This window comes from Rhinichthys klamathensis, unplaced genomic scaffold (assembly GCF_029890125.1).
Source record: "Rhinichthys klamathensis goyatoka isolate OS25496 unplaced genomic scaffold, OSU_Roscu_1.1 h1tg000139l_1, whole genome shotgun sequence".
Lineage (NCBI taxonomy): Eukaryota > Metazoa > Chordata > Actinopteri > Cypriniformes > Leuciscidae > Rhinichthys > Rhinichthys klamathensis.
This window is the reverse complement of record NW_026606674.1, coordinates 295982-321930: the sequence shown is the minus strand read 5'-3', so window position 1 is coordinate 321930 and position 25949 is coordinate 295982. Positions and strand designations below refer to the sequence as shown.

Below are 25949 nucleotides of genomic sequence, written 5' to 3'. Positions count from 1 at the left end.
TTTCAGAAGGCACTTAGAGACTTTTGCATCTGAAGTCTTCATACATGGCTACCATTATATTTTATGAAGGGAGTTTTTTTTACAAGATGATCATCCTTTTTTTTATTTTTTTTTTTATTTTTTTATTTAACAGTCAAACATACATACAAACCAACATAGTGCAGCAGTGAGCAATCTTGTAAATCCATAATTCCAGAAGTGACATAAAAGTGATTTAAGTGTTTGATCTAAGTGTGTATGTGAGCGGGTGTGCGTGTGGGTATGTGTATGTGTATGTGTGTGTATGCGTAAACAGAGTAACCATTTATTATCTATTACCATTGTCATTACCATCACCACCCCACTCCCCACTACCACCATACTGTCAATATTGTGTTGGTCGATTTTTATTTCCATCCTTCCTCCTATGTAACAATTGCCATTGTCAATCCTGCACAAAGTAAAAGATGATATAAGAGAACCTTCCCCCACATCTCATCAGTCCCTATCTTTCCCTAATTATTTTTATTTTTATTTTTTTTTGTGTTATGTGCAATGTCTAAGGTGCATTAAAAGAGGGAGTGCAGTGCGAGAGTGTCTCAAATTGGGACAGAGATGCTGTCCCGTTGAAACCACTTCTCGCCTGTCTTGCCTGCCTTGGTGTTTGTTAAGTTTTCCATACATATTCCTTTTTTTTTATTTTTTTTTATTTTTATTCTATGTTGTGTTGCATTAAAAGCCCATGAAGAGATAAGGGGGGAGTTATTGCAGTAGTGATGACAATGACACTTAATTCCAATACAGCATTGACAATGGCAAGATTAATGATAATAATAATGATAATAATAATATTAATAATTAATGACAATGATGATGGCAGTGGCGACCGCAATGGTGAAAGCAAAAGACAGCAACAACAGCAATTACAACAATGAAAAAATAAAAGTGAAAATAGTAACCATAACAATAACAGTAAAGATAGTAATAACAATGATGACAAACAAGTTCCAACAACTAAAATGCATTAATATTCGTGGGTTGATTAAGAAGGTGGGAGGAGTCGGAGTTGAAAACAGAGAAAGGATTCATAGCTGTAAGAGGTCAGAAAGTGTTGGATGGCAGAGGTCAGTTTCAGATGTGTAATTATGAAGGGGAGATGCGTATTCCACTGCAATGAAGTCTGTAATAAGATTTTTCCAAATGTTAATGTGTAATTTATTTCTAGTTTTCCAGTTCATGAGGATAGTTTTCTTGGCGATGGTTAGAGCTATGAGGAGCATTTTAGAGTTTATAGTTTTATCAGTGATTATTGTGAGGTCCCCCAGCAAGCAAAGAGAAGGCGACAGTGGGATGTGGCAGCCAACTATAGTGGATAGTGCCTGTGTGACCTCTTCCCAAAAGTGTTTGATTGGAGTGCAGTGCCAGGTTGCATGGATGTATGTATCTGTAGAATTTTGATTGCAATGTGTGCAAACTTCTGATGTGAAACCCATTTTAGCTAATCTGTTTCCCGTGTAATGTGTTCTGTGAAGTATTTTGTATTGTATTAACTGAAGATTTGCATTTTTGGACATGAGATAGATGTTTTTACAGATTTGGGTCCAGAAGTTGGCATCAGGGGCTATTGAAAGATCGTTTTCCCATTTTATTGTTGGTAAGTGTATGGTCTGAAGTTGGTTTGAAATCATTTTGTATATTTTAGAGAGGAGTTTCTTTGGGGAGGAAATGTTGACCAAGTCTGATATTGCCGGTGGAAGTTCTAAATTTGTGTCTCTGATGTTTATTTTTGTCAGAACAGAAGATTTGATTTGCAGGTATTTTAAAAATTCGTTGCTCCCGATGCCATACTCCTGGGCCAGTTGCGGAAGTGGTCTAAATGTGTTAGATTTGAAAATATGCTTAATGTGGGTGATACCCTTTTCCGCCCATGTGTGAAAATTCAGTGTTTTCTTATTGCTTATGAAGTCACGGTTGTTCCACAGTGGGGTGAGGTTAGATGGAGCTAGTATAGAATTTGTGATTTGGTGAAATTTCCACCAGGCTGTCAGAGTGGTGGCTATAGTTACTGCATTAAAACATGTGTGTTGTTTAATTGATTTGGTGAGAAACGGTATGTCAGCTATATTTAATTCTTTGCATAGTGATTGTTCTATATCTAGCCAAATAATATCAGATTGGGTGGGGTGAATCCATTTGTATATGTATTGCAGTTGGTTAGCCATTGAGTAATATTGGAAATTTGGTGCTTCTAGTCCTCCTTGAACCTTACTCTTTTGTAGTGTAGTGAGTTTTATCCTTGGTATTTTATTTTTCCAATAGAAGCGAGTTATAATGGAGTCTAGTGATTTAAACCAGGTGAGTGTGGGGTGGGTTGGAATCATTGAGAATAGGTAATTAATTTTCGGTAAAATCGTCATTTTTATTGCTGCTATCCTGCCGATTATGGAGATTGGAAGGTTGAGCCACCTGTGCAAATCGTCTTCTATTTTTTTTAGCAGTGGTGTGAGATGATCATCCTATTTTGCATCAAAACCTTCCCTAGGTGGCATCAATGGTCTCTGTCAATCACGTCACCTCTAAACGCCAACTATCACTGACAATGAACAACGTCCAGTTGCTTTAGTGCTGCAAATCACTGTCAGTGTAAACGAACAATTACAGGTCATCTCTAACAGTCTCACGGTGCCCTTGGAATGCATAGAGTGCCAGCAAAAGAGATCGATAGGGCCCTGATGGCTGGAATTTATAGTAATGAGTCGTATAATCAAATCAGGCTCGCTGAAAAGGCCGTTGAAAGAGGAAAAGCATGACCTAAAAACACAAATGAGGAGTGCTTTTGTGACAAGTGACAATCTCCCCATCTTATCAGCCAATTAGAGAGCAAATCTAGGGCCTCAGGATGTCAGTCATCATTGACTACATGTCCCAGAATGTATTTGAGACCATAAAGTCCACCCATGACTGCACAGGGAGAAACGATCAGGTCACATTGCTATAATGTCAATAGTGCAATATCGCTTCCTTAACAAGGATTATGTTCCATATCCCCCTATGAATGGCAACACAAATGAGTCCTGTGGATTCGCTGTATCTTCTGCACAACAAAAAACACACAAGTCTCCCTGAATGGCTCAGTGCTCGTCTGGCTTTGTTCGGTAAGTCTGAGCTTTGCCGTAATGTGCTCTCGCCTCTGGTAGAATAGAGCTCAGCTATGCCCACATGATGGAGAATAAAGGCCAAATATAATACGGAGGAAGAGAGCCTCAGCACAGTTTAGAGACAAGGAAACAGCCGGGGAACAAATTAGTTCTGCTCTGTTTTCCAAAGAGATCAAATAAAACACGCTAAAAAAGACAAAAGCAAAAACAGTCTTATCAAACAAAGCGCAAATGAGACATTCTACCATTTCTTCCTGTATTGCATATCACATTATTTATTTATGTGAAGCATGACTCTAGCAACGGAAAGGTCGTGGGTTCAATTCTCAAATAATGCATGATTTAAACTGATTGTATATATATATATATATATATATATATATATATATATATATATATATATATATATAGCAAAAGATACAGCATCTTCACTCCCAATGGCTGTCTATGTTCATTTGCATAATGTTGAACTCCACCCAACTTGATTATGGTCTGTTGCTCATGTGGCATCGATTAGCCACATTTTTTAAAATATACGAGACCTTGAGTTTAAAATAAACAATACATTTGAAAATCTATTTTGGAAGTTATAAAGCCAAAACCCATAAAACAATGGAATAAATCTGTCACTGATGAGAGACGAGGAAGATACAAGAGGATGAGGATGAAGGAAAAGGGAAGGAACATTACGGGGATTGTTTGGAGAGGTTTTCTGCTTGGTCTGGCTGCGGGACTGGTCGGGGTGGTAGGTGTTATAGTGTTGATAGGGAAGGAAGTTGCTGTTGTTGTTGGTTCCGGATTCCCAGGGCAATGTCCGGGTACTCCTCTGCACCTTGACTGACCACACGGAGAGGAGAGAGAGAGGGAGGACGTGAGCGGGAAAAGCATACAACACCACATAAATGCCAATGTATAACAGATACAAGATAAAACAAACAAGGAGAGACACTTTAAGGCTTTTCCCCTGAAATAAAACCAACATTGTTAAAAATTACCTATTTTAGCAATTTCATGTTTGAAATGCCCATTAAAGGCTTATCAATCTGCTTATTGATTGGACTTTTTTTTTCATAAGCGCAGAAAGGGACAACAAAACAAGGATAAGCTAAATAAATTATACCAAACATTTGGAAAATTTGTTGCATGGATAGTTGACTAATTAATTCAAATACATGTTCTTCCAAACCTGTATCAATTTCTTTCTTCTGTGGGAAACCGTTTTTGTCCATTCAATGAAAGTCAATGCGTCCAAAATAAATGTAAAAAAAATTTAAAATAAAAAATAAAATGTTGTGGTGAATTATACCTTTAAGAAATGTTCTAGGTCGAGGCAACAGATGTCACAAATACTGTAGACCTCGCCAAAAATGCAGCTGCAAGCTACCTTGCAATATCTTCTGAGACTTTCTTTCGGCTATACATAGTAGACAAGCAGACAAACAAGCATTTCCACAGCAAGGTATTAAATATCCAATAGCTAGTTCTCCCATCAAAGCGTCCTCCTAAGAATACACAACCACGGACACCTGCATTGATTATTTTCTATTTTGGCTCCTTTCTGTTTTCACGGTTAATTTTAGCTGCATGTTTGCTGTGCTTTCAAACACACAAGCACACAGCCTGGAAAGAGAGATTACAAAAGCAGTCTCAGAGAGAGAAGAGAGAGGCAAACTGGAGGGCAGTGGCTGCAGAGGGGATTAGACAGGAAAGAGACTCGGTGAGAGGTGGAGGAGGAGTGTGTTTTTGTGTAAGGCAGGAGACCAGGGATCCATCATCATGATAGCATCAAACAGTAGCACAGAGTTGAAAGACAGTGAAGAATCCATTGAGACCGAAGGTAATCAGGCCTGGACAGATGAGAGCTATTACTTCTACAATTATGTGTGTGTGTGTGGGGGGGGAAATAAAGAGAGATTGTTCATGAATCATAGAGGGGAAGGCACACATGAAAATATGATGAGTGTTTTTGCAGGCATAAACAATGTAGAATCTCTATACCAAGGGTGTCAACAAATTAATATAAGCAAGATTAATCTTTTTTTTTTTTTTTTGCAATACCATGATTAATTTTGAATCGAACATTTTAGTTAAAGTAGAGAATATTGTATTTTTTTTACCTAAATATTATAAATAAATGTATAATAATATCATGTAATATAAATTCATATAATATGCTCTACATCTATTTTTAAATAGTTGATTTTTTTTTTTATTGTGAAGTAAACAATATATAACACAATATAGCTTAGTCTCTCTATACCAGGGCTGGCAACTTATTAAAATATTGTATGAGTGCTGTATGTATATACAATATGTGGTATATGTACAGTATACACTCTGTAGTGTGCACTTAATACATTGTACTACAAAAAAACGACATGCACATGGTAGCCAAGCAAAACGATTCGGTTCAGTGTTTGCATCAGAAACAAGTATTGTTTTTGTTTTCAGCACAAGATTCAGATGTTTTCTGTGGCACACAGACACTGCCACCCATGGAAGCCCTCCAAATGGATGTTGTGTTTGCATGAGTATGCGGTGACAAGGCAGAATGTGTATGTGTGATGCATACGTGCGTTAACGTGTCAGCCAGCTGTCTGGTGTTTTGACGTTTCTGGCATTAGCCAGCTGTCTGGAATTTCACCGCGGCTGGCATTTAGATCTGTGTTAGTATAGAACGCTTCACTGCACTAAATCTGCTCGAGCTGAGGAAATAGAGTACACGTCAGTGTGTGCGAACTGCGTAGTGGATGTGCAGGTGCATAGTAATGCGAGAAGCCTGACAGTAGACATGTGCGGCTCTTCACAGGATTCAGGAGTGCGTTTCGTCCTGTGAATGTGTTTGGATGGTGCTCTAAACTCAATTTCCTTCTCTTAAGAGCCAATCAAGACGCCTCCTACCAGCTGACCCAAGGGTCACTTCATTGTTTTCTAGCTGGGCCTCTAAAAAACCCTTACGACAGCAAGCAAGAAGCATTAGTATGCTGTGCAGGTCCACGCTTATTTATGTTCTCTGGGCCTAGGCTTTAATCCACATTCTTATTAAGTTTATAGCTTAAAGGTCGTACAGCCACTGACCTTGTGGACGTTCTGCAAAATAATTCTAATTTGTCAATAGGTTTTTTTTTTTATATCTCAGTGAAGGATGCCAGCAGAACAGCAGTACAGGACATATAGGATGCATATAGGATGTTTCTACGGTATTCTAGGTGGTTGGCAGGGTGTTGCTATGCAGCTGCTGAGGAGGTTTCAGCATGTTACTGTGCAGGTGCTAAGGTGTTCTAGTTATTGCCAGAATGTTGTGTGATTGCTTAAGTGTTCTGTAGCATATTACTCTGCGGTTGATAGAATGTTGTTGATGTTCTAGGCATTTAAATGGCATTCTAGGTGGTTGCTAGGGCGTTGCTATGCAGATGCTGAAGGTTTTTTAGGATGTAACTGTGCAGTTGCTAGGGTGTTCTGGGTGGCTGTTAAGGCATTTCTATGCAGTTGGTATGATGTTCTGGATGGTTGCCAGGGTGTTGCTATGTGGTTGCTATATAGATGCTGAGGGGTTTTAGCATGTTACTGTGCAGTTGCTATGGTGTTCTGTGTGGCTGCTTGGGCATTTCTATGCAGTTGCTATGATGTTCTGGATGGTTGCTAGGCTGTGGCTATGTAGTTGCTATGGTATACTAAGAGTTTTTAGCAAGATGCTATGTGGTGGCTAGGGTGTTCTGGGTGCTTCCCAAGGCGTTGCCATGTGGTTGCAAAGGTATTCTGAGGGTTCTTTTAATTTCTATGTGGTTGCTAGGGTGTTCTGCCTGTTTTCCAGAATGTTCTGATGGTTTTGTAGCATGTTACTGTGTGGTTGCTTACTAGCCAAGTCAAAAGTCTCGATTCTGGTCATTAAATATGACTTTGGTCCGGTCATTCTTACCTGGCTCTGCTCTAGTGTGTGGCATTCTACATCTTTGTGGTATAAATCTAGCCCTATCAGCATTCAGTACAGCAGCATTCAAGCCTTTGTCTCTGGTGTTGAACGTTAACATCCTGCTCCTGATAAGAGGTGACAGGGCACACATAGGATGTCATGAGGATGTATTCTCTGGGAGAATCATCCTTGCTCTAAACTTTTAACGTCAACTCTTGTTATCATACCGTTTGGTGGCGCACAACTTAAAAACCTGTCAGGTGATAAGAATGAGCTTTCAAACAACACGTAACCCCTGACAACCTGAGGAAAGATTCATATATCTACAGGAATGTTGTTTAAATATCATTAAGATAACCACCATGTGGAGAGGACACAGCTGGCCTTGCACTGCTGTCAAATGCTGCATTCAGACAACATATTGTATCTAGGAACTACAGGGTTGATATCAAAGACACGCATCAATTATGCATATCACATCACTTTCAATATCGATTAAGGGTATGTCTCCACTCTCAGAGCACTGAGATTTGAAGAGCTACTCTAAGATGCATGTTGTACAACTGTTCCCATTAATAAATGTGACCAAAAATAAAATGCTGAGTGAGTAAAACTCTAAATAAATGTGCATTTATCCACCACATTTTACAATTTGCATCACTTTCGTGGTCTTACGCACTAGAGAAAGTCCTAAAGGAGTGTAAAAAGAGCCGTGTTGGTTTGAAATCAAGCAAGGATGCAGTGAATTGCCTATATCCATACAATATACAATTCCAATTTAAATGTTTTGTCAAAAGGGTTTTCTGTTTTAAAACTCTAGTGTAGAGGTACCCTTAGAGCTCAGAGTGAGTGTGCGTGGGTCTCTTACCATGTTCAGGGCCCTTGAGAGCCAGTCTTGTTTGGTGGTGGGGCAAAATCTCCATTTTGACGTGTTCTGAAGCGCTAGCTAGCAGCTGGGTGGCCTCGGCCAGTGTGCAATACTCCATACTTGTGCCGTCCACCGACAAGATGTGATCACCTGCATGCAGTGCACCACACCTGCAAAGGCAATTAGATCACTTCCTGTTCTGCCAACCCTAAACGTCCACTGAATTGCACTTATCACAGGCATCATTTCAAACAATCGTTTAAAACAAATTCTTCTCAATACTACTGCAAATATCATGACTTTCAGTAGTCCAACACCAAAGTAGGTTCAGTAGTTTGAATACCAAATTGATGCAGACTAAACACCAATTTATACTTATACAATTTATACGAACTCACGCCGTAGCTACGTCGTAGGCTTTGTGTAGCGCGCGTACCCTTTGGCATACCCTGACGTGCACCTCTCCAAAAATGTAACAACGCGTCAATTCTACGCGTACCGCAAGCGCTGTGATTGGCCTGCTAGAACCGCTCCCCGGGTTTCACACGCTCCCTCTGCATGTGTAATTGCGCGCCAACGCGGACAACGACGCAGAAGTATAAATGGAAACCAACGCGTAGCCTACAGCGCCGTAGAGGCTCTGGCGTAGGTCCAACGCAGAAGTATAAATCAGCCTTAAGTGTTTTTAATTAATAATAATTTTTAAATTTGATGTATTTATTTAATTTATTATTAATACATTAGCACTGGTTTTAAGCCAATTTAGAAAAAAATAAGAAAAAAAGTGCACAAATGCTTTTCTGCAGTAGAAATGGACATAGTGGTTCCAGATTGGGCACCTAAACTGGCACCCTGTCGATGCAAAAAGGGTATAAGGAGTATTAATAATTCCCACCCAATGTTTCTCCCAAGAGCAAACTCTTGAATCATCTTCAAAGTGCTAATCTGTTCTGATGGAAAGGTTTTCACTTGCTCAGCACTCCGCCACCCTTATTATTGTTCCGGGCCTTTCTGCTGGTATGAAGGCTAGATGAGTTATTGAATTTCTATAATTAGTTGCTAAGCTATATGCATTTCAAACTTTGAAATTTTCACAAGCAGGCATCAGGTTTCTGCAGCATACATTTCACTCCTCTCGATGCATTGATCTGGCTCACAAAACAATGGAAACATGATGAGCAATGATGCTTCTTTCATAAGGAAAATTCCTCTTTCATTTCAGCGTCCTCTGTGTTGTGGAAATGATTGCCGCTGTAATTACCTATCGGCGATGCTGGCTGGTTTGACCTTGTCGATGATGATGACCTGCTTATTACAGTACATGGAGGTAGAGAGAGCCAGACCTAAACTGGAGCCCATCGACTTGGCCACCTCCACCAACAGCGGGCCTGAAGCTGTGGCTACAGAATCTGTAAAGTAGGAGAAAAACATTGATTATATTCAGAAAATGGACCTTCCAGTGGTATAAAGCGTCTTTTAATCTCGTAACATTATGGCTTTATTCTTGAAAATCTTTTTTGATGGCATAGCGACCGTGTGAATATATACATTTCCTCTGCTACAGCTACAAATTACTGTATTACTAAACTTGAGGAATTGACAGACTTCATAAATCTACTAAGAATCACTTTTACACCAGCGGTAACAACTTGATTAGATATTTTGCTTCTAATGCATTTGTAAGTGTGGCTTAAGTGCCCAAATACATGGGGGAAAAAGAGAAAAAACATTACGAATGATGGTTATACACCCCCACACACATGTTCACACACCTCATTAATGTGAATGAGGGCGAGCGGCTGTGGTTGGACCTGTTAAAGTGTAATGGAGGTAATTCAACATCTCAGTTTAGTAATGGGCTGCACTAAATACCTGATTACACCATACATCTTTAGAGCGTGGAGGAAACCACTACGCGTAAACAAGTGTCACACGACCGCTCTTCCAGCCTGTTTCCAACATGTGCTGATTTCACTTGACGCTCATTACAAAGAGAAATAGCTCCTGCTGTTGTATGTGGAGCGGACAGAATGAGCAGCCGGTCTTTAGTTAGAGCGGGCGTACAGCTGTCGGCTGTGACAACTTCCTCCCTGCGTTCACGGTAAACACACTTGCTGCCATCGCAACATGCCAACATACTGGGGAAACTCCTTCGCTAGTCCGAAAGAAGTTGCTTTGGTCTGTAAAGCGGCTCTATAAAGACTCAAACATGTGGTGATCCAAGTGTATCCAAGGAACATTGTACATTTACGTTTATGCACTTAGCACAGGGTTTTATCCAAAGCAACTAACAAAGGAGGAACCAAAGCAATTCATCAAGAGCCAACAATATTCGTAATATACAATGCCAGGTTTATTTGGCGACTACTGTAGATTTGGAAGCAAGCTAGAAAAGGAGTAGTGCAAAGAAAAAATAGGATTTTTTTGTGTGTGTGTGTACTTGAACAACTATATTTGTGAGGACTGGTTTAAGTTTTATATCATTGGAGTGAGGACAAAGAGTAAAATGAGGACATTTTGGCCAGTCCTCACTTTCTAAGACCCATTTAAAGCATGTTTGAGGGTCATGACTTGGTTTTAGGGATACGGTTATAAGTAGGGTTAAGGTTAGGCACAGTTGTGATTGGTAAGGTTAGGATTAGGAGCTAAAGATTGGATCGTGTCAATGAATGTCCTCACAATGTTGTACAAGAATGTATGTGTGTGTGTGTGTGTGTGTGTGTGTGTGTGTGTGTGTGTGTGTGTGTGTGTGTGTGTGTGTGTGTGTGTGTGTGTGTGTGTTGGTTTAAGGGTGTAAGATGATTAAGTGCTTGCAGAAGATTCAAGTGAAGGTTGGAAGCTCACTCCCCCAGTGAGGAGCAGAGAAGTTGAAGATTTTGGAGAGCGACTTTGAGCCTCAAACATAAGGAATTGTCACTTGTAATTGTTTTAAAGCATTCAACAGTGATCAAGAGTCCAATAACTACAAGCAAATGTGTCGAAATTGATTTGTTATAATGGTATTTTGGGTGGTACATTGCAATCTGGTCAGCAAGAGAAGAGCTGAACTGAAAATTGGCTGCTGACTATTCGAGGAGACAAAATGACCAAATTGCACATCCCTAGTGGAAGTGTGGGATAACTAAACGTGCTAAATGAGATCCAAGTGATCTCCTTGAGCCCCCATGACAGCTGATGATGATTAAACCCCTTTTTACAGCCCCTGAATCCCACCTTCACCTTCCTGCCAAGCCTCACAGACCCACCTGACATCAGCTAAACAGGGTTGAACTGACTATCCATTAATAAAGCCAGGGGTGGGGAAATTGTTCAATCACATGGGTGCCATCCGGGTGACAGAGGCGTGGTGATTAACGTGCCACCGTTATGCGCATCACGCTGATGAGGGCTTGATCGAGGAGCTCGCTAAGGAGTGTTTGTGTTGTCGTGAAGTGCTGGAGGAGCATGAGGCGATGGGAGGAAGAGCAGTTGTAAATAGTGATGAATGTACAATGCATGCTTGGTCTCTGGCGGTTACTTTTAATCAAACCTCGTTACTGTCTGTGTCCACTGGTGCGGAGCTAAGCAGCCATTTTCAATTCCTTCTCTACCGGAGATTGTGGGGTTGACAGTGAAGCGGAGCAAATGGTGAGAGTGTCAAACAGATGAGATGATGCTCAATATTATGCAAATGAGCTACGGAAAAAAAGCTATCCGGCAACCAATCGCTGCAAGTCACAGGAATCAATGCCTGTCAGGAATAAATTAAGTTGGCCTCTTTCTAACTGTAATAGTGCATACATGATTATTTTATGTGATATACACTCTCGTTACACATATTACTTTCGGTTATGGTGTTTTTGTGTGCGAAATCGCGTCAATTCATAATAGTAATGCTTGCGATCACGAATTTCAAGTGAGGGTGAAATATTTTCCCACACAGATTTCGAAACTAGTTCAAGTTGTTCACGCGGATTGACAAACAGAAAGCTGTTTGTTTTGAATGAATTCGGTGTGAGCTGTGCTTCATCAATTGCTAAACTACTGGCAATAGACAGTTAACCTCTGAAATTTAGTGAATGTGAGCGGGCCTTAACACCCTTGAAGCGACAATTTTCAGCAGGTATTGCCTGATTCATGAATGAATCGTTCTTTTGACTAAGATATTTCCAATGAATCATCTGAAACAGTTCACAAAAACAATCTGAGCGGTTTGCGAATCAACAACTGACTGACTCACTCAACCTAGAACCTTCTCTTTTCGACATGTCTGATTCGTTAGGAGTTTGGTAACAAACACAAACTTGTTGAAATTAACTCATAATGATCAAGCAAATACTAAGAACAATACCTCAAGATTGCATTACAATAATGCATTAGTACACAATGGCGTACAAATACTGCAGAATATTTTTTTTAAACAGTTAATTGAAATAAACTGTTTAAAAGAAATGTGTCAGACTAGCATCGTCTTTCGCACCAATGAGAATGTACCATACTGAGCAGGAGAGTTGATAAGACAGAAAGAGAGTGTGAGGACAGAGGGAGAAACATGGTGTAAATTGATTTAGGTGTAGAGAATGTTTTATTTTGGGCAGAATGCCAGGACAGAGCGATCTATAGGTTACACAGCAAAACTTAAACTGAGAAGGAAAGTGTACTGACCAAAAACACAGTCAAAAAAGTCACTGTAAGGTAGTTAGCGTTTAATGCTGTTTGAACAGCACTGTTCTGAGGGGCATATCAGTGCAGTGAAGCAGGATGTGCCTTTTCACTAGACTTCCTCTGGGCACAGCAGAAAGAGAATCCATCACTTCCGGGTCAGAGCCCAATAAAGACATCGGAAAGATGAGTTACAGCCACGGGCCACTTCAAATCTTAAGAGACTTCCCTTTTCATTTCAGTTCAGCTCACTCGCTGTCACCCTCTTTCTTGTCTTTTTGCACCTGATTTACCTCTTTGGCACTCTGTCATTATCCACAGCATGTTTTCCTTGACATTTACAAATTCAGCAGAAACATATTGACATTCGAGAGTTGGAAAACATGAAATAACTTCTTTAAAATTGCTAAAATGTTACATTCTGTAATTGCTGTTTTCAGTCGATAAGCGTTTACAAATACTGTAATGGTTTTCCAGCCTCAACAATGATCCAGAACACAACAGCACCACTGGTCTGGTCTTCAACAAACCACAAAATGCCCTTCTAGACAAAGTCCCTGCCATTAAGGAACACTATTAAAACAACTTGCAGATTTTTTTTTTTTAAATAAATATGAAATAAAAGTATAAAAAAAAATTAACTAAACGAAAACTATGTTTTGCTACGTGCTAAAAGTGCACTACAGTACAAACAAAACTAAACAGAATAAAAAAAAAAAAAAAAAAGCAAAATACTAAAATACAATAAATTAAATCAATAGTCCCAGTAATAGAGGTGAGTAAATAAAGACTAAATAATTAACATAAGAATGAATAATTAACTAAATAATTAATAAAGACAAGTAAACTCACTTTTATAGCAACACATATAACAAAGTAAAGATTGTATTTTTTCTTTTCATTTTTCATCTCTTTTCTGCTATTTCACTTCTCTCGGTATGTAAATGTATTAATACCGAAATATTTGTAAAAAATTATATAAAATGTATTGTTATTAGTGCTGTCACATTGACTAATCGCAATTAATCGCATCTAACATAAAAGTTTGTAAGTATATACACGTGTATATATATATATATATACACTACCGTTCAAAAGTTTGGGGTCAGTGAGAATTTTATTTTTATTTTTTGGAGGAAAGAAATCAATACTTTTATTTATCAAGGACAGTAAAGACATTTATAATGTTACAAAAGATTATATTTAAAACAAATGCTGTTCTTTTGAACTTCCTATTCATCAAAGAATCCAAAAAAAAAAAAAAAACTGTACAACTGACAGACCAACAACTGTTTCAACATTGATAATAATAATAAATGTTTCTTGAGCACCAAATCCTCATATTATACTGATTTGTGAAGGATCATTTGACACTGAAGACACTGACACTGGTGATGCTGAAAATTCAGCTTTGATCACAGGAATAAATTACACTTTACTATATATTCACACAGAAAACAGCTGATTTACACTGGAATAATATTTAATACTATAACTGATTTTTGTTGTATTTTTAATCAAATAAGCGCAGCCATGGTTAGCAGAAGAGAATTCTTTTTAAAGTATTTAAAATCGTACCGACCCCAAACTTTTGAACGGTAGTGTATATATACACAAACTTTTATGTTAGATGCGATTAATTGCAATTAATCGATTTGACAGCATCGATTGTAATGTAATTTAGTCTATATTAAATATTATGAAATAAATATTTCTGGCTCCTTTATGATTAACTCCATATTTATTTCCCCATTTAATTATAAACAATAAATGTGAATTATCTGGGGGCTGGGATTAGATGAAGTGGGAGTGTCCTTACCCATGACTGACACATCATACTCTATTAGAAGTGTGGCTTCCTGGCCACACTGTTTGAGGATACTCATGGCCTCTGCGTGAGACGCTCCATGCAGACGAATTCCGTCTATACTGAGCAGCCTGTCACCGGGTTTGATGGTTCCTTCCCTGAGAGAGAAAACAAAATACAATATAAGACTGAAATGACCTTTCTGAATTGCAGAAGAAATGTGTTGTATACAAGAGAGGCACCCAGAGACACAATAGCTCTATTGTGTGTCTTCCGCTTGTTTGCTCGTAACAATAAGCCTTTTTTAAATGTTACAGTTACAGGCTAAAGGGTTACAGACTACATTTAATCTGTTATCATGGCAGGCAAGCAGGTCACGTCTGTGTTCAACACACCAGAGACCTTTCCAAAACCACAGTAATTCCTAAACTAAGACCAGGTACCACTCTCAACCTCAAAAGATATAAAAAAATAAACTAATTAATTTACCATGGGCACTTTATAGAACATTGAGAAAATGCAATTATCAATTATATTGTTGCGTCTGGTACTTTGTGTTCTGTTTCATTCTTACTGACCGCCAGAGGCAGTGTAAACACTATGGATTATCGCAGCGCCAGCTAGATAGGTCAAGAGAATATACCAACAAAGTCACGTGGCGTGACGTATGCTGAGCCCTGGAGGGTAAAGCTACAGTAGCTCAGCACTCTACCTCTTTCGCTTTCTCGCCTAGTTGAGATAGGTTGTATTGGTTAAGTGACGCGCTGTCAAGTGCAGCTTACAAGAGCAGCGAGATTCGTCCTCACAAGCTGTGACAGCGCGTGTCTACGCTCTTTCAAGGATTTGGATTTTTTCAAGGATTTGGATTTAAATTAACGGCACTTGGTGAGTTTTGTTTTTTCATATTGCTTCGTCGGTAACACTCTGTGCCTCTCGGTGCAATCCGGTGGCTTGTGTTTGCCGCGCTATGAGTTAACGGTCTCCCGTTGACATAAGTTATCTAACGTTACTTAGAATGTTTTTTCCTCGTATCCATGTAACACTTTTTGTCCCTCGGTTCAATCCGCCGGCCATTTTAGACACTTCTTATCTTTTTTCATAAAATTTTTGTTGGTATTACCTGTCGGTTCACCCGAGGTAATCGTTTTATTTTATTTTTATTATTTTTTCATCCTGCTTAACTTAACCTTACGGTACTATCCGAGGGTGTTATTAGCGAGTAACTATGGCTCACAGCTCGATAGCCACTGGTTTTCCACTGACTTGTAAGCTGTGCCCTAATAATCTTCTCCCTGACGACGGTCATGACATCTGCCCGTCGTGTTTGGGTGTTCAACATCTGCGAGAGGCTCTCACGGACCCGTGCATGCACTGCAGCCTTTTGCCTATGTCGGAACGACGGCTCCGTCTTGCCGAGTTAGACCCTAATTCTACAGTGAAACTAGGGCAGTTAGATGTAGCCCCTTCGCGCACTCGGAAGCGCAGGGCGTCGGCGGCAGCTGGTGCTCCCCTCCCAGCTAAGAAGGCCAAATCGCGAGATGATGAACATTCACATGTTGAGAAAGGTTCACTTTCTATGACGGTGTCGGTGCTTTCTTCAGAGATGGCAGAGCTGAAACGCCTGCTTCACTCACTTCAGCCGGTCACATCTGCTACACCTGTGAGGATGACACAGGAGGATGAGAATGTTCAAAACCAGGGAGCTGGGGAAGAGTCTCTTGATTCCCCTTGTTTCACTCATCGTTCAGAGTTTGATGTGCTTTCTACAAGTGCTTCAGATTCCTTTTTTCACGATCATGGGGATCCTATGGATGTTGCTACACAACCATCACCTCAGGCTGTTTTCACTGGTTACCCAGCAGCAGAGGGCTCTAGTGGGGGGTCAGTTCAGTCGTCTGGACAAGCCCAGTCCTCCTCCGATGACACTTTGGCTGTGCTTCGAATGGCAGCTGCTCGTCTAGGACTTGATGAGTCACCTGTCCAATCTGCACAAACTAATGTGTTTTTCAGACAGACCACAGCTGCAACTTCTTTTGCCATGCCACCATGTAAGGATTTTGTGGCTGAATTCTCAAATGCTCTCACTGGTTCTGGTCCACCTAAGCGGCGCTAAAAGATTGCTCGAACGCTAGCATCTATGGCTGAAGCAGATTCTATCGGGGTGGGTCGTGCTCCGGAAATAGAGCAGCCTGTGGCAGCTTTGGTGGTCTCTCCTGATGAGGCTCTACGAGGGAATGTGCGATGCCCCAGTGCGCAATGCGGTCGTACGGATTCCTTGCTAAAAAAGGCATACGAGTCTGTTGCCTACATTACTCGAGCAGAAAACACGATCTGCCAGTTACTTCTTGCTGCCACCAGTACGCTGGAACCTGCAAATGCAGATCCCTCTATTTCACAATTTCTGCAAACTGCTCTGTTGGCGACAGGCCATGTGACCCGCGAGCTGGGTAGTCTTACAGCCACGCTTCTGGCAGCCCGCCGCCAAGTGTGGCTTGCCCAAGCACGACTGCCGGAGGACTGTAAGAAAACCTTGAGAGATCTTCCTTTTGTTCCCGGGCATATCTTTGGTCCAAATGTTCCGGAACTGTTGGAAAAGCGGGTAAAGCTGTCTGAAGCCACTCGTCAGCTGACACAGGTGCAGCGCAACCCTACCTTTAGGATGCCAGCGGTTCAGACCCGACATCACTATGCCGCATCGGAGCAGCGTTTCCGCCGGCACGCTACACCTCAGTCACAGCCCCCTCAAAGACCTCGTGTTCCTGAAGATGCGAGAGTTTTTCGCCCACCTCATCAACAGTTTCCGGGAGGGCCCCGTCAGCGCCCCCCCGCGACCACTAAAAATCGCACACGTAAAGCCTGAGACAGTCAGGCCGGCGGTCGATCGTTTTTCTGTAGAGCAACTGGAGTACTGGAGATCCAACACAGCAGACCCCTGGGTGTTGGCGACTCTGAGCAGGGGATATACTCTACAGTTTCGGCGCCGGCCTCCCAGATTTTCAAGAATTGTTCCTACGATTGTCAGAGACGCGGTTCGCGCAGTGGCTCTCTCTCTGGAAATCTGTTCACTGTTAGAGAAGGGAGCCATAGAAAAAGTTCATCCCCTCGTTCAGAGAGACGGGTTCTATTCAACTTATTTTCTTGTTCCAAAGAAGGACGGTGGTTTCCGCCCAATTCTCGATTTAAGGCTTCTGAATTTGTTCCTGAAGGTCCTTCCCTTTCGAATGCTGCGCACAGCCGATGTTCTCCGGTCTGTGACAGCAGACGATTGGTTTGTAAGTGTCGATCTGAAAGATGCATACTTTCACGTCCCAATTGCTGTACATCACAGAAAGTTTCTACGTTTCAGTTTCCTGAATCAAGCATACCAGTTCAAAGTGCTACCCTTCGGCCTTTGCCTTGCTCCTCGCGTCTTCACAAGGTGTGTGAGCGCAGCTCTGTCTCCTCTTTGGATGAGAGGTATCCGTATTCTTCCTTATTTGGACGACTGGCTTCTCTGTGCCCCCACAGAGCAGCAGGCCGTACAAGACTCCAGACTGCTCTTGAGACATGTGCAGAAGCTGGGGTTTTCTGTGAACAAGAAAAAGAGCCGTTTGATTCCATCACAGACCACTACGTTCATAGGAATGACCCTGAATTCCTGCCTAAAGTCTGCCTCCCTGTCTCAGGAACGTGTGACAAACATTCTACAACTTTTGGCTCGCTTTTGTCCGGGTGTGTCTTTGCAGTACGAGGTGGTCCTACGACTGATAGGGATGTTAACAGCGGCTACAGTTGTGATCCCCCTGGGTTTACTCCATCTCAGACCACTCCAGTTATGGAACAACAGTTTCATTCATTCATATTTTATTTATTTCATTCTTTTGAAAAAGAAATGAAAAGGAGCAAAAAGAAGATAAACTTATAATATCTGCCCCTTATCAACATAAGTCAAATTACAATTCCAAAAAGGTACGCTTACAACACACGTCTACTTTGCAGCACCAGTATGCAAAGTCATAAATCAAATATCACATTTTCCTGCTAAATAGATGCATTATATTTTCCTATTAGTAATGTTTTTACACTCTTCTTAAAAACAAAAAACGATATAGAAGTTTTAATTTCACTATTTAGATTGTTCCACAGACTGACACCTTGTATTGAGACACATCTTTCCTTTAATTTTGTTCTAAACTCGGGTTTCTGTTTGCGGCTAGATCCCACCAGACATCGTCATCAACTGGTTATAATTTCTCACCGTTGCATATGTGCGTTGAGGCGGTGGAGACAGTTAGAGTTTCTGAAGGCAGGAGTGCCCCTGGGTGTTGTTCCCTCTCGTCGGGAGTTGGTCACGACAGACGCTTCCCTCACAGGATGGGGGGCAACGTGGAATCGGAGGGGTATTTCCGGGCGCTGGACTCCGATCCAGGCCGCGGAACATATCAACCTGCTAGAACTCAGGGCAGTGTTCTTGGCTCTAAAGTACTTCATGCCGGTTCTGGCAGGCCGCCATGTTCTTGTTCGGTCAGACAATACCTCAACAGTGTTCCATCTGAACCACCAGGGCGGCACGAGATCCCGCAGGTCTCTATGGTTGACTCACGAGATCCTGACATGGTGTCAGCCACGACTCGCTTCACTGAGGGCAGCTCATATTCCAGGAGTGTGCAACCAGACAGCAGATGCTCTTTCCAGGGATCAAGTACATCCAGGAGAATGGAGGCTTCATCCAGATGTAGTGCAGGAGATCTGGCTACGATTTGGAAGAGCAGAGGTGGATCTTTTTGCTTCAGAGATGACCACCCACTGTCGCTTATGGTTCGCAAGGACAGAAGTGTCGAGCCCCCTGGGCCAGGATGCGCTGTCTCACGAATGGCCGAACTGCCTGCTTTATGCGTTTCCACCTACCCCTCTGTTATGGGAGACGTTGCACAGGATCTCCCTGTGCAAGCACAGAGTGTTACTCGTGGCACCACGATGGCCAGCCAGACCGTGGTTTCCTTTGTTGCTGAGACTTCTGACAGGCAATCCATGGAAGCTTCCCCCCAGGAAGGACCTCCTCTCCCAGTTGGAGGCCAGTGTCTGGCACCCGGACCCGGCTCGTCTGCAGCTTTGGGTCTGGCCATTGGGTTAAATCCTTCCCTGGAGCATTGTGACCCTGCTGTTATTCACACAATCTCTAATGCTAGGGCTTCTTCCACACGACAGATTTATGCTTCCCGTTGGAAGCTTTTTTCTGCATGGTGTAAGGAACGGGGGCTCGATCCTGCAACATGCGACATTCCGCGTGTCTTAAGTTTTCTTCAACGTTTACTGGAGGAAGGAAAAGCAGCTTCCACGTTGAAAGTGTACGTTGCTGCAATTTCTGCATATCATGTTCCAGTTGGTGGCTCTTCTCTTGGCTCTCACCGTCTTGTCTGCAGTTTTCTGAAGGGCCCACGCCGTCTGAACCCTGCTCGGAATCCTCATTTTCCTGTGTGGGATTTGTCACTCGTACTTGCATTCCTGTGCTCACCCCAGTTTGAGCCCTGGCAAAATGTTGACATTAAATGGTTGTCCTTGAAGACTTTTTTTTTTTTTTTGTTAGCTATTGCTACTGCGAAACGAGTCAGTGAGTTGCACGCGTTGTCTGTTAGTGAACTGTGCTTGCGTTGGTTACCGGATGGCTCCAGGGTGGTTCTACGACCCAATCCTTCTTTTCTTCCGAAGGTCCTTCTTCCTCAGTTCATAAATCAGCATATTGAACTGGCCTCCTTTCAGACTTCTTCAGGGTCCGATTCAAGTGCCCAACTCTTGTGTCCTGTTCGGGCCTTGAAGTGTTATGTGAACTCTACTGTTCAATTTAGACGGTCAGACCAGTTATTTGTCTGCCATGGTGGTGTGAAGAAAGGTGCTCCAGTGTCGAAACAGAGGTTGTCGAACTGGATAGTGGAGACCATTACGCTGGCTTACAAGGCGGCAGGGAGACCACTGCCCTGGAGACTAACTTGCCATTCCACTAGGGCCATTTCATCTTCATGGGCTGTTTTTAGAGGAGTTTCCCTGGTGGATATCTGCACTGCTGCTACCTGGGCTTCTCCATGCACGTTTGCCCGGTTTTATAAGGTCAACGCTGCTCATCATGCCGTTAGTTCTGCGGTTCTTCTGGAGCAGCCTTAATTTCATCAGGTGGGTGGCATTCCTCATGACTATGTTGGTATGTGTCATCCATAGTGTTTACACTGCCTCTGGCGGTCAGTAAGAATGAAACAGAACGCTAGTTACGCATGTAACTGTGGTTCTGTGAATTCTGGATGACCGCCAGAGTTCTCTGTCACTCGGAATGCGCGAGAAAGGCGTACCGAGGTAGAGTGCTGAGCTACTGTAGCTTTACCCTCCAGGGCTCAGCATACGTCACGCCACGTGACTTTGTTGGTATATTCTCTCGACCTATCTAGCTGGCGCTGCGATAATCCATAGTGTTTACACTGCCTCTGGCGGTCATCCAGAATTCACAGAACCACAGTTACATGCGTAACTAGCGTTCTTGGACCATCTGATGCACATGCACACAAAACTGGCAAGTTCAGGCTGATACATCTGGAGCCAATCTGATTGGCTGACTTTTATGCTTTTTAATCAGTGTGCCTGGAAACAAAGATGTGTTTACAAGATATAGCTCCTACAATGATAGCATATAAGGAAGAATTAATAACTTGATTTGCTGAAGTTTTCCAGGTCAGCGGTATCAAATCTTAAGTCAGGTTTATTTAAGATAGCTTAATGGCAAGTAGATTAGATATCCATGAGACGAATGTTAATGGTTTTCTGAACTACACTACTATTCAAAAGTTTGTGGTCAGCGAAATTTAATAAGAAATGAATACTTCGATTCAGCCAGGTTGCATTAAATTGATCAAAAGTGACAGTAAAGACAATACGAAAGACTTCCATTTCAAATAAATGCGGTTTAGAACTTTCTATTCAAAGTACCCTAAAAAATAATGCACCACAGTTTCCACGAAAATATTAAGCAGCATAACTGTTTTCAACATAATAATCATAAATGCTTCTCGAGCACCAAATCAGCATATTAGAATGATTTCTATGATCAAATGACAATGAGGCTTTGCCATCACAGGAATAAATTACATTTTAAAATTGAAAAACAGTTATTTTAACAATGTTACTACTCTTACTGTACTTTTAATCAAATAAATGCAGCCATGGTGAGCTTAAGACTTATTTCAAAAACATAAAAAAATCGTACAAACCCTAACTTTTGAATGGTAGTGTAATTGTGAAATAGTCTTGGAAAGGCAGAAATTTCACACTCCTCAATTCTTTTTTTCAGTGTTTTCCATTCACATGTTAGTAGCGACTCTGATTAATTGAGTTTTTACACAGTGGTCTGTTATTGTAGTACAATTCATTTGAGATAAATAAAAATAGCATGTAAACACAAAGGTAAACCGTGATTAGTTGATGTGTACAATCTCTTTATGTTTAAGTCTGGCTAGGTCAGACTATTGAGCTTTATGTGAGGACAGTTTCAAAGCGCATTTTAATAATACCATAGAGCAACACAAGAGACGAGTTTTGGTAAGAGGCCTGATTTATGACTCGTACGAAATGAAATTTGCTGTTTTTATTGTCCAAGGGGGCCATTCTCTGTGACTACAAGATGTCAGAGCCCCGTCAATACCAAATTGCAGAGGAACAGAACACAATATTTACCCAGAAAAACAGGAGCCATGCCACTCAACAAAAGAAATTGGAATACTCTGTCGGTAAGAAATGAAATTACCAGTGTGCAAAATGAATATTGATAAGGGTTGAGGGGAAAGAGAGAGACGGGCTGGCGTGTAATGACGGTAATAACAGAGCAGTTCATATGCCAGAGCGAATGAAATATCACGCTAGTCCATTTACAATTCTCAAGTGAGCGCTGAAGTTGCGGGGCAATCTATTCCGGTTCCGAAAGGAACGCCAACTGGGAAACACTATTTTCATCAAGCAATTTCTTGCCATTTCACAGCAATGACTACAGTCCAGCTATGCTGAACCTGTAAAGATAAAAGTCAAACCAACGCTTGTATCCTTATGGAAGGAAATCCATTATGCAGGGAGAAGATGGAAGGAAGGCTAAATTAATATATTTTAAGATTTAAATATAAAGATTATTACTATATTTACTTATTTACAGTTCACCCTGAAAAAAAAACATCTTAAACCAGACTAAGCTGATCAAAATATTCTATTTATTCGACTCTAGAGGACTTTTTAGTTGGTCAAGCTGGGCTGCCCAACTAAACCAGATTGGAGATCAGTTTACACCAGATAAAACCAGCTTAGACTAGCTTAAACCATCTGAGACTAGCAAACCAGCCTACCACAGGTTTAAGTAGGTTTTAAAGAAGGACTATGCTATCAATTGACTTAATTATGTGTGTGTATTTTTATGCTTATTGTATTTTATTAGAGTATCCTGGCATTAGATAAGCAAAATGCTAATACCAAAACCTATAGAAATCAAGAGTCAAGTATGTGAATCAACTATTTGTATGATGCACAAATAGTGTCCTGGCTATGAAGTGTTTCTAGTCAGTTGGCATTTCCATCCAGCATTTTTTTATGCAATATTCCGAAATGCGCATAAAAAAGGTGGATATAAACATAGCTAATGTTGGTGCTGATGTATCCAGTTCAGGATCCAGTACTAACTCACCTGTCAGCCGGACCACCAGGTCTGATGGTTGTAATGGTAACCGGGCGAGATTTGTTCCTGTCTTCATGGGCACCTCCTACACCATGGAAAAAAAAAAAACTTGTTTTGACACATTAAACAAATGTAGCCATAGAGTAAAACACTGTACATTTACACTTGTGAAGATGTATACTCACATTTGATAAACTTAAATAACATCAAAGGCCATTGCTCACCTCACTGAAATGTCCATATATTTTTCTACAAAAGCACCAGATTATACATTTTTAAAGCCGTGCTGCTCGCAATAAAATTGCATACCATTGAATTCACAAATGGAGTCTTGAAGATGAAAAGGAAGTCCTCAATATGCCTCTATGAGACAGATTTGAGAAAAGGAGTAAAGCTAACCAAGACCTTGACAGGAAACCTTTTTTTTCTGTCTCTCTTCAAAAGACTTCATACTCTAGATGGATCTAAAAAATGGTCTCTTTCTTTTAATGAAGTCTGCTCTGTAAATATTTTGGAAAATGAGCATTAGAAGTGCGACTGAAAGCTGCTTCGTCTTCTTTCAGCGGGCCCAAGGGCAGCGAAACAAATCTTTAGAGAAAAATAGTCTCTTTTTGTTTGATGTAGATGTGATTGAAAGTGTGTTGATGAGGTGGACTCAAAGACATTTGAACTCGGATGTGAGGAAGTCTACAGAGGCACTCACCTCTGATGACGAAACCGAAAGTATTGCCTTCTTTGTGCAACGTCACCTCCACATTTTTGAACATGACCCCTGAGCCCTGTACAGCTGAGGAAGAAAATGAACAGTTCAAAGTTCTGCCAAGACTTAAATGCTTGATCAGAACATAAAAATGAACAAACTAAAACACATTTCAAGTCACTGAGAGTGACGTAACTCAGTCTAAGATTGCCGTTATAAAACTAATTTTAACGAATCAATGGCAGATTGATGGTGGTTAATCACTCATCAGTTAAGCAAAAATAATCCGTCACTATTTAGAATTTTCAGATTATATTACATAAAAAAATGTAATAATATATTCAATTATTGGCTAATTTTGACATCGATACAATGGGGAAAAATATATGCCTTATACACCTTTTTTAGTATTATCTTATCATAATTTGGCAGCAGGTATATTAGACAATTTACATTAAAAACTTAACTTACTGCATTTACGAGAATACTGACCAAGACAGGATTTTGGACATTATTTTGTGTGTATTTGACTGTTTAAGCGCAATAAGCAGTGAAAAAGAACTCAATTTAGTACTGAGAGGTGGCTTTGTGTGCGCGCACTTTGGGTGTGAGCACAAAATCTGCGGGAATGATACAATACGCGCAATCCCACGGTGAAATTCAAGCCTTGTAACACACCAACCGGAGCAAATTCATCCGGAGCAAATGAAACGAGTGTGAGGGGAGGCGGGTTAGTGTGTCAACTCGCTGTCGGATAGATGAAAAACACAGCGAGAAATTGCAGCGTGTCGTGTATCTATTCTGCGGGAAATGAGTACTGGAAGCGTTTCAGATATTTCAGTATTGATACTGTATGTATTGAAAAATTTTGATTTTTGACAACACTACATTGCACCTAGTTTATTATTTCAGATGCCTCTTTAAAAGACTACAATTGAAAAATTGATATATTATATATAAAATTTAACCCGCCAATGTGGCTAGTAAGAGTGACTGCGTTAGACGCCACTGCTGAAATCCACCCGCATTTGGCGGGTTAGAAGGTGTAACTGTATAGCCCTGATTATGTTATATGAGGCATTAATATTTATCACTTCTGAAATATACATGAAAAGATCACATGTATAGGAAATCTGTTGCCTGGAACAATATTAAGTTACACAGTTTAGTGTTTATTATGAAAAATTATATATTGCAAAATGCTGCGATGAACCAGTCAGAATGAAGTATTCCAGCTGTGCTATATTAAGTAATAGCGTTTATTTACGAAGTTTATAATCTCACTCACAGACAGGCGGTAGCTCATACTCGACCTCCAGGACAACCCTTTCACCCACATTCTTCAGCAGACTGATGATCTCATCATGACGAAACTTTGTCAAGTTGATTCCGTTTACAGATTTTATGTAGTCCCCTACGTTCAACTGGTCACTCCTGCAAAAAAACAGGAAATTGCACAACCGAATGATGGAAGAAAGAACAGGCAGGGGAAGAGGAAACAAAGAAAGAGAAGAAATAAAGAAGGAGGAGTCCGGTCGAGCTCTGAGATGCTGTGATAGCTGATTTAAAGGTGCCCTAGAATGTAAAATTGAATTTATGTTGGCATAGTTAAATAACAAGAGTTCAGTACATGGACATGACATACAGTGAGTCTCAAACACCATTGTTTTCTCCTTACTTAAATCTCGTTTTTGAAAAACACCCCTGAAAAATAGGCGAATCTCCACATATCATCGACTGTGACGCAACAGTCGGGATCATTAATATGTATGACTCCAAGAATTTGCATATGCCAGCCCATGTTCAATGCCAGGCGGAACTGCGCAGCCGAAGCATAGCAGTTGCTCAGTGTTTGGATGTACACATGAACACACAAGTATTTTTTAGTTCCTTCATCCGAGCCTCTGAAGAAACAATGGGTTCATTTTAATTTCTCTGGAAATTTCCAAACATTTCACTGACGACTGTTTCCTCAACTTGGGCCAATACAGAGCTGGCCTCGGATCGAGCTACCAAGCAACACTTTCTGATGTGTAATTGTTCAAGTTCAGACAGGGAATCTTTCTCTCAAAATCGTTCAATACTGTTTATGCATCAGTAAGTCAAGCCAGTGACTAAAATATCAACTTCACATCGTTTCTTTGAGTAGGATGAAAAAAAACGTATTTAAATTGTGAATAAATTATATACAGAAAGCGATCAAAGA

The 25949-nt window shown here is 40.9% G+C and overlaps 1 protein-coding gene across 13 annotated transcripts in view; it reads right to left on the bottom strand.

Annotated features, from left to right (window-relative positions):
• grip1 (glutamate receptor interacting protein 1) overlaps positions 1–25949 on the bottom strand; it is a 283603-nt gene that overhangs the window by 49611 nt on the left and 208043 nt on the right. For 9 of the 13 annotated variants that reach the window (XM_056257459.1, XM_056257454.1, XM_056257455.1 and 6 more), the window contains exons 4-10: positions 25032–25177; positions 23747–23830; positions 23053–23128; positions 14379–14524; positions 9180–9327; positions 7919–8088; positions 3828–3974 (exon numbers count right to left, since the gene is read on the bottom strand). In XM_056257459.1, coding sequence (XP_056113434.1) covers positions 3828–3974; positions 7919–8088; positions 9180–9327; positions 14379–14524; positions 23053–23128; positions 23747–23830; positions 25032–25177 — 917 coding nt within the window. The remainder of the gene's footprint in view (positions 1–3827; positions 3975–7918; positions 8089–9179; positions 9328–14378; positions 14525–23052; positions 23129–23746; positions 23831–25031; positions 25178–25949) is intronic. The other 4 variants (XM_056257463.1, XM_056257464.1, XM_056257466.1 and 1 more) reach the window with 1 other exon arrangement.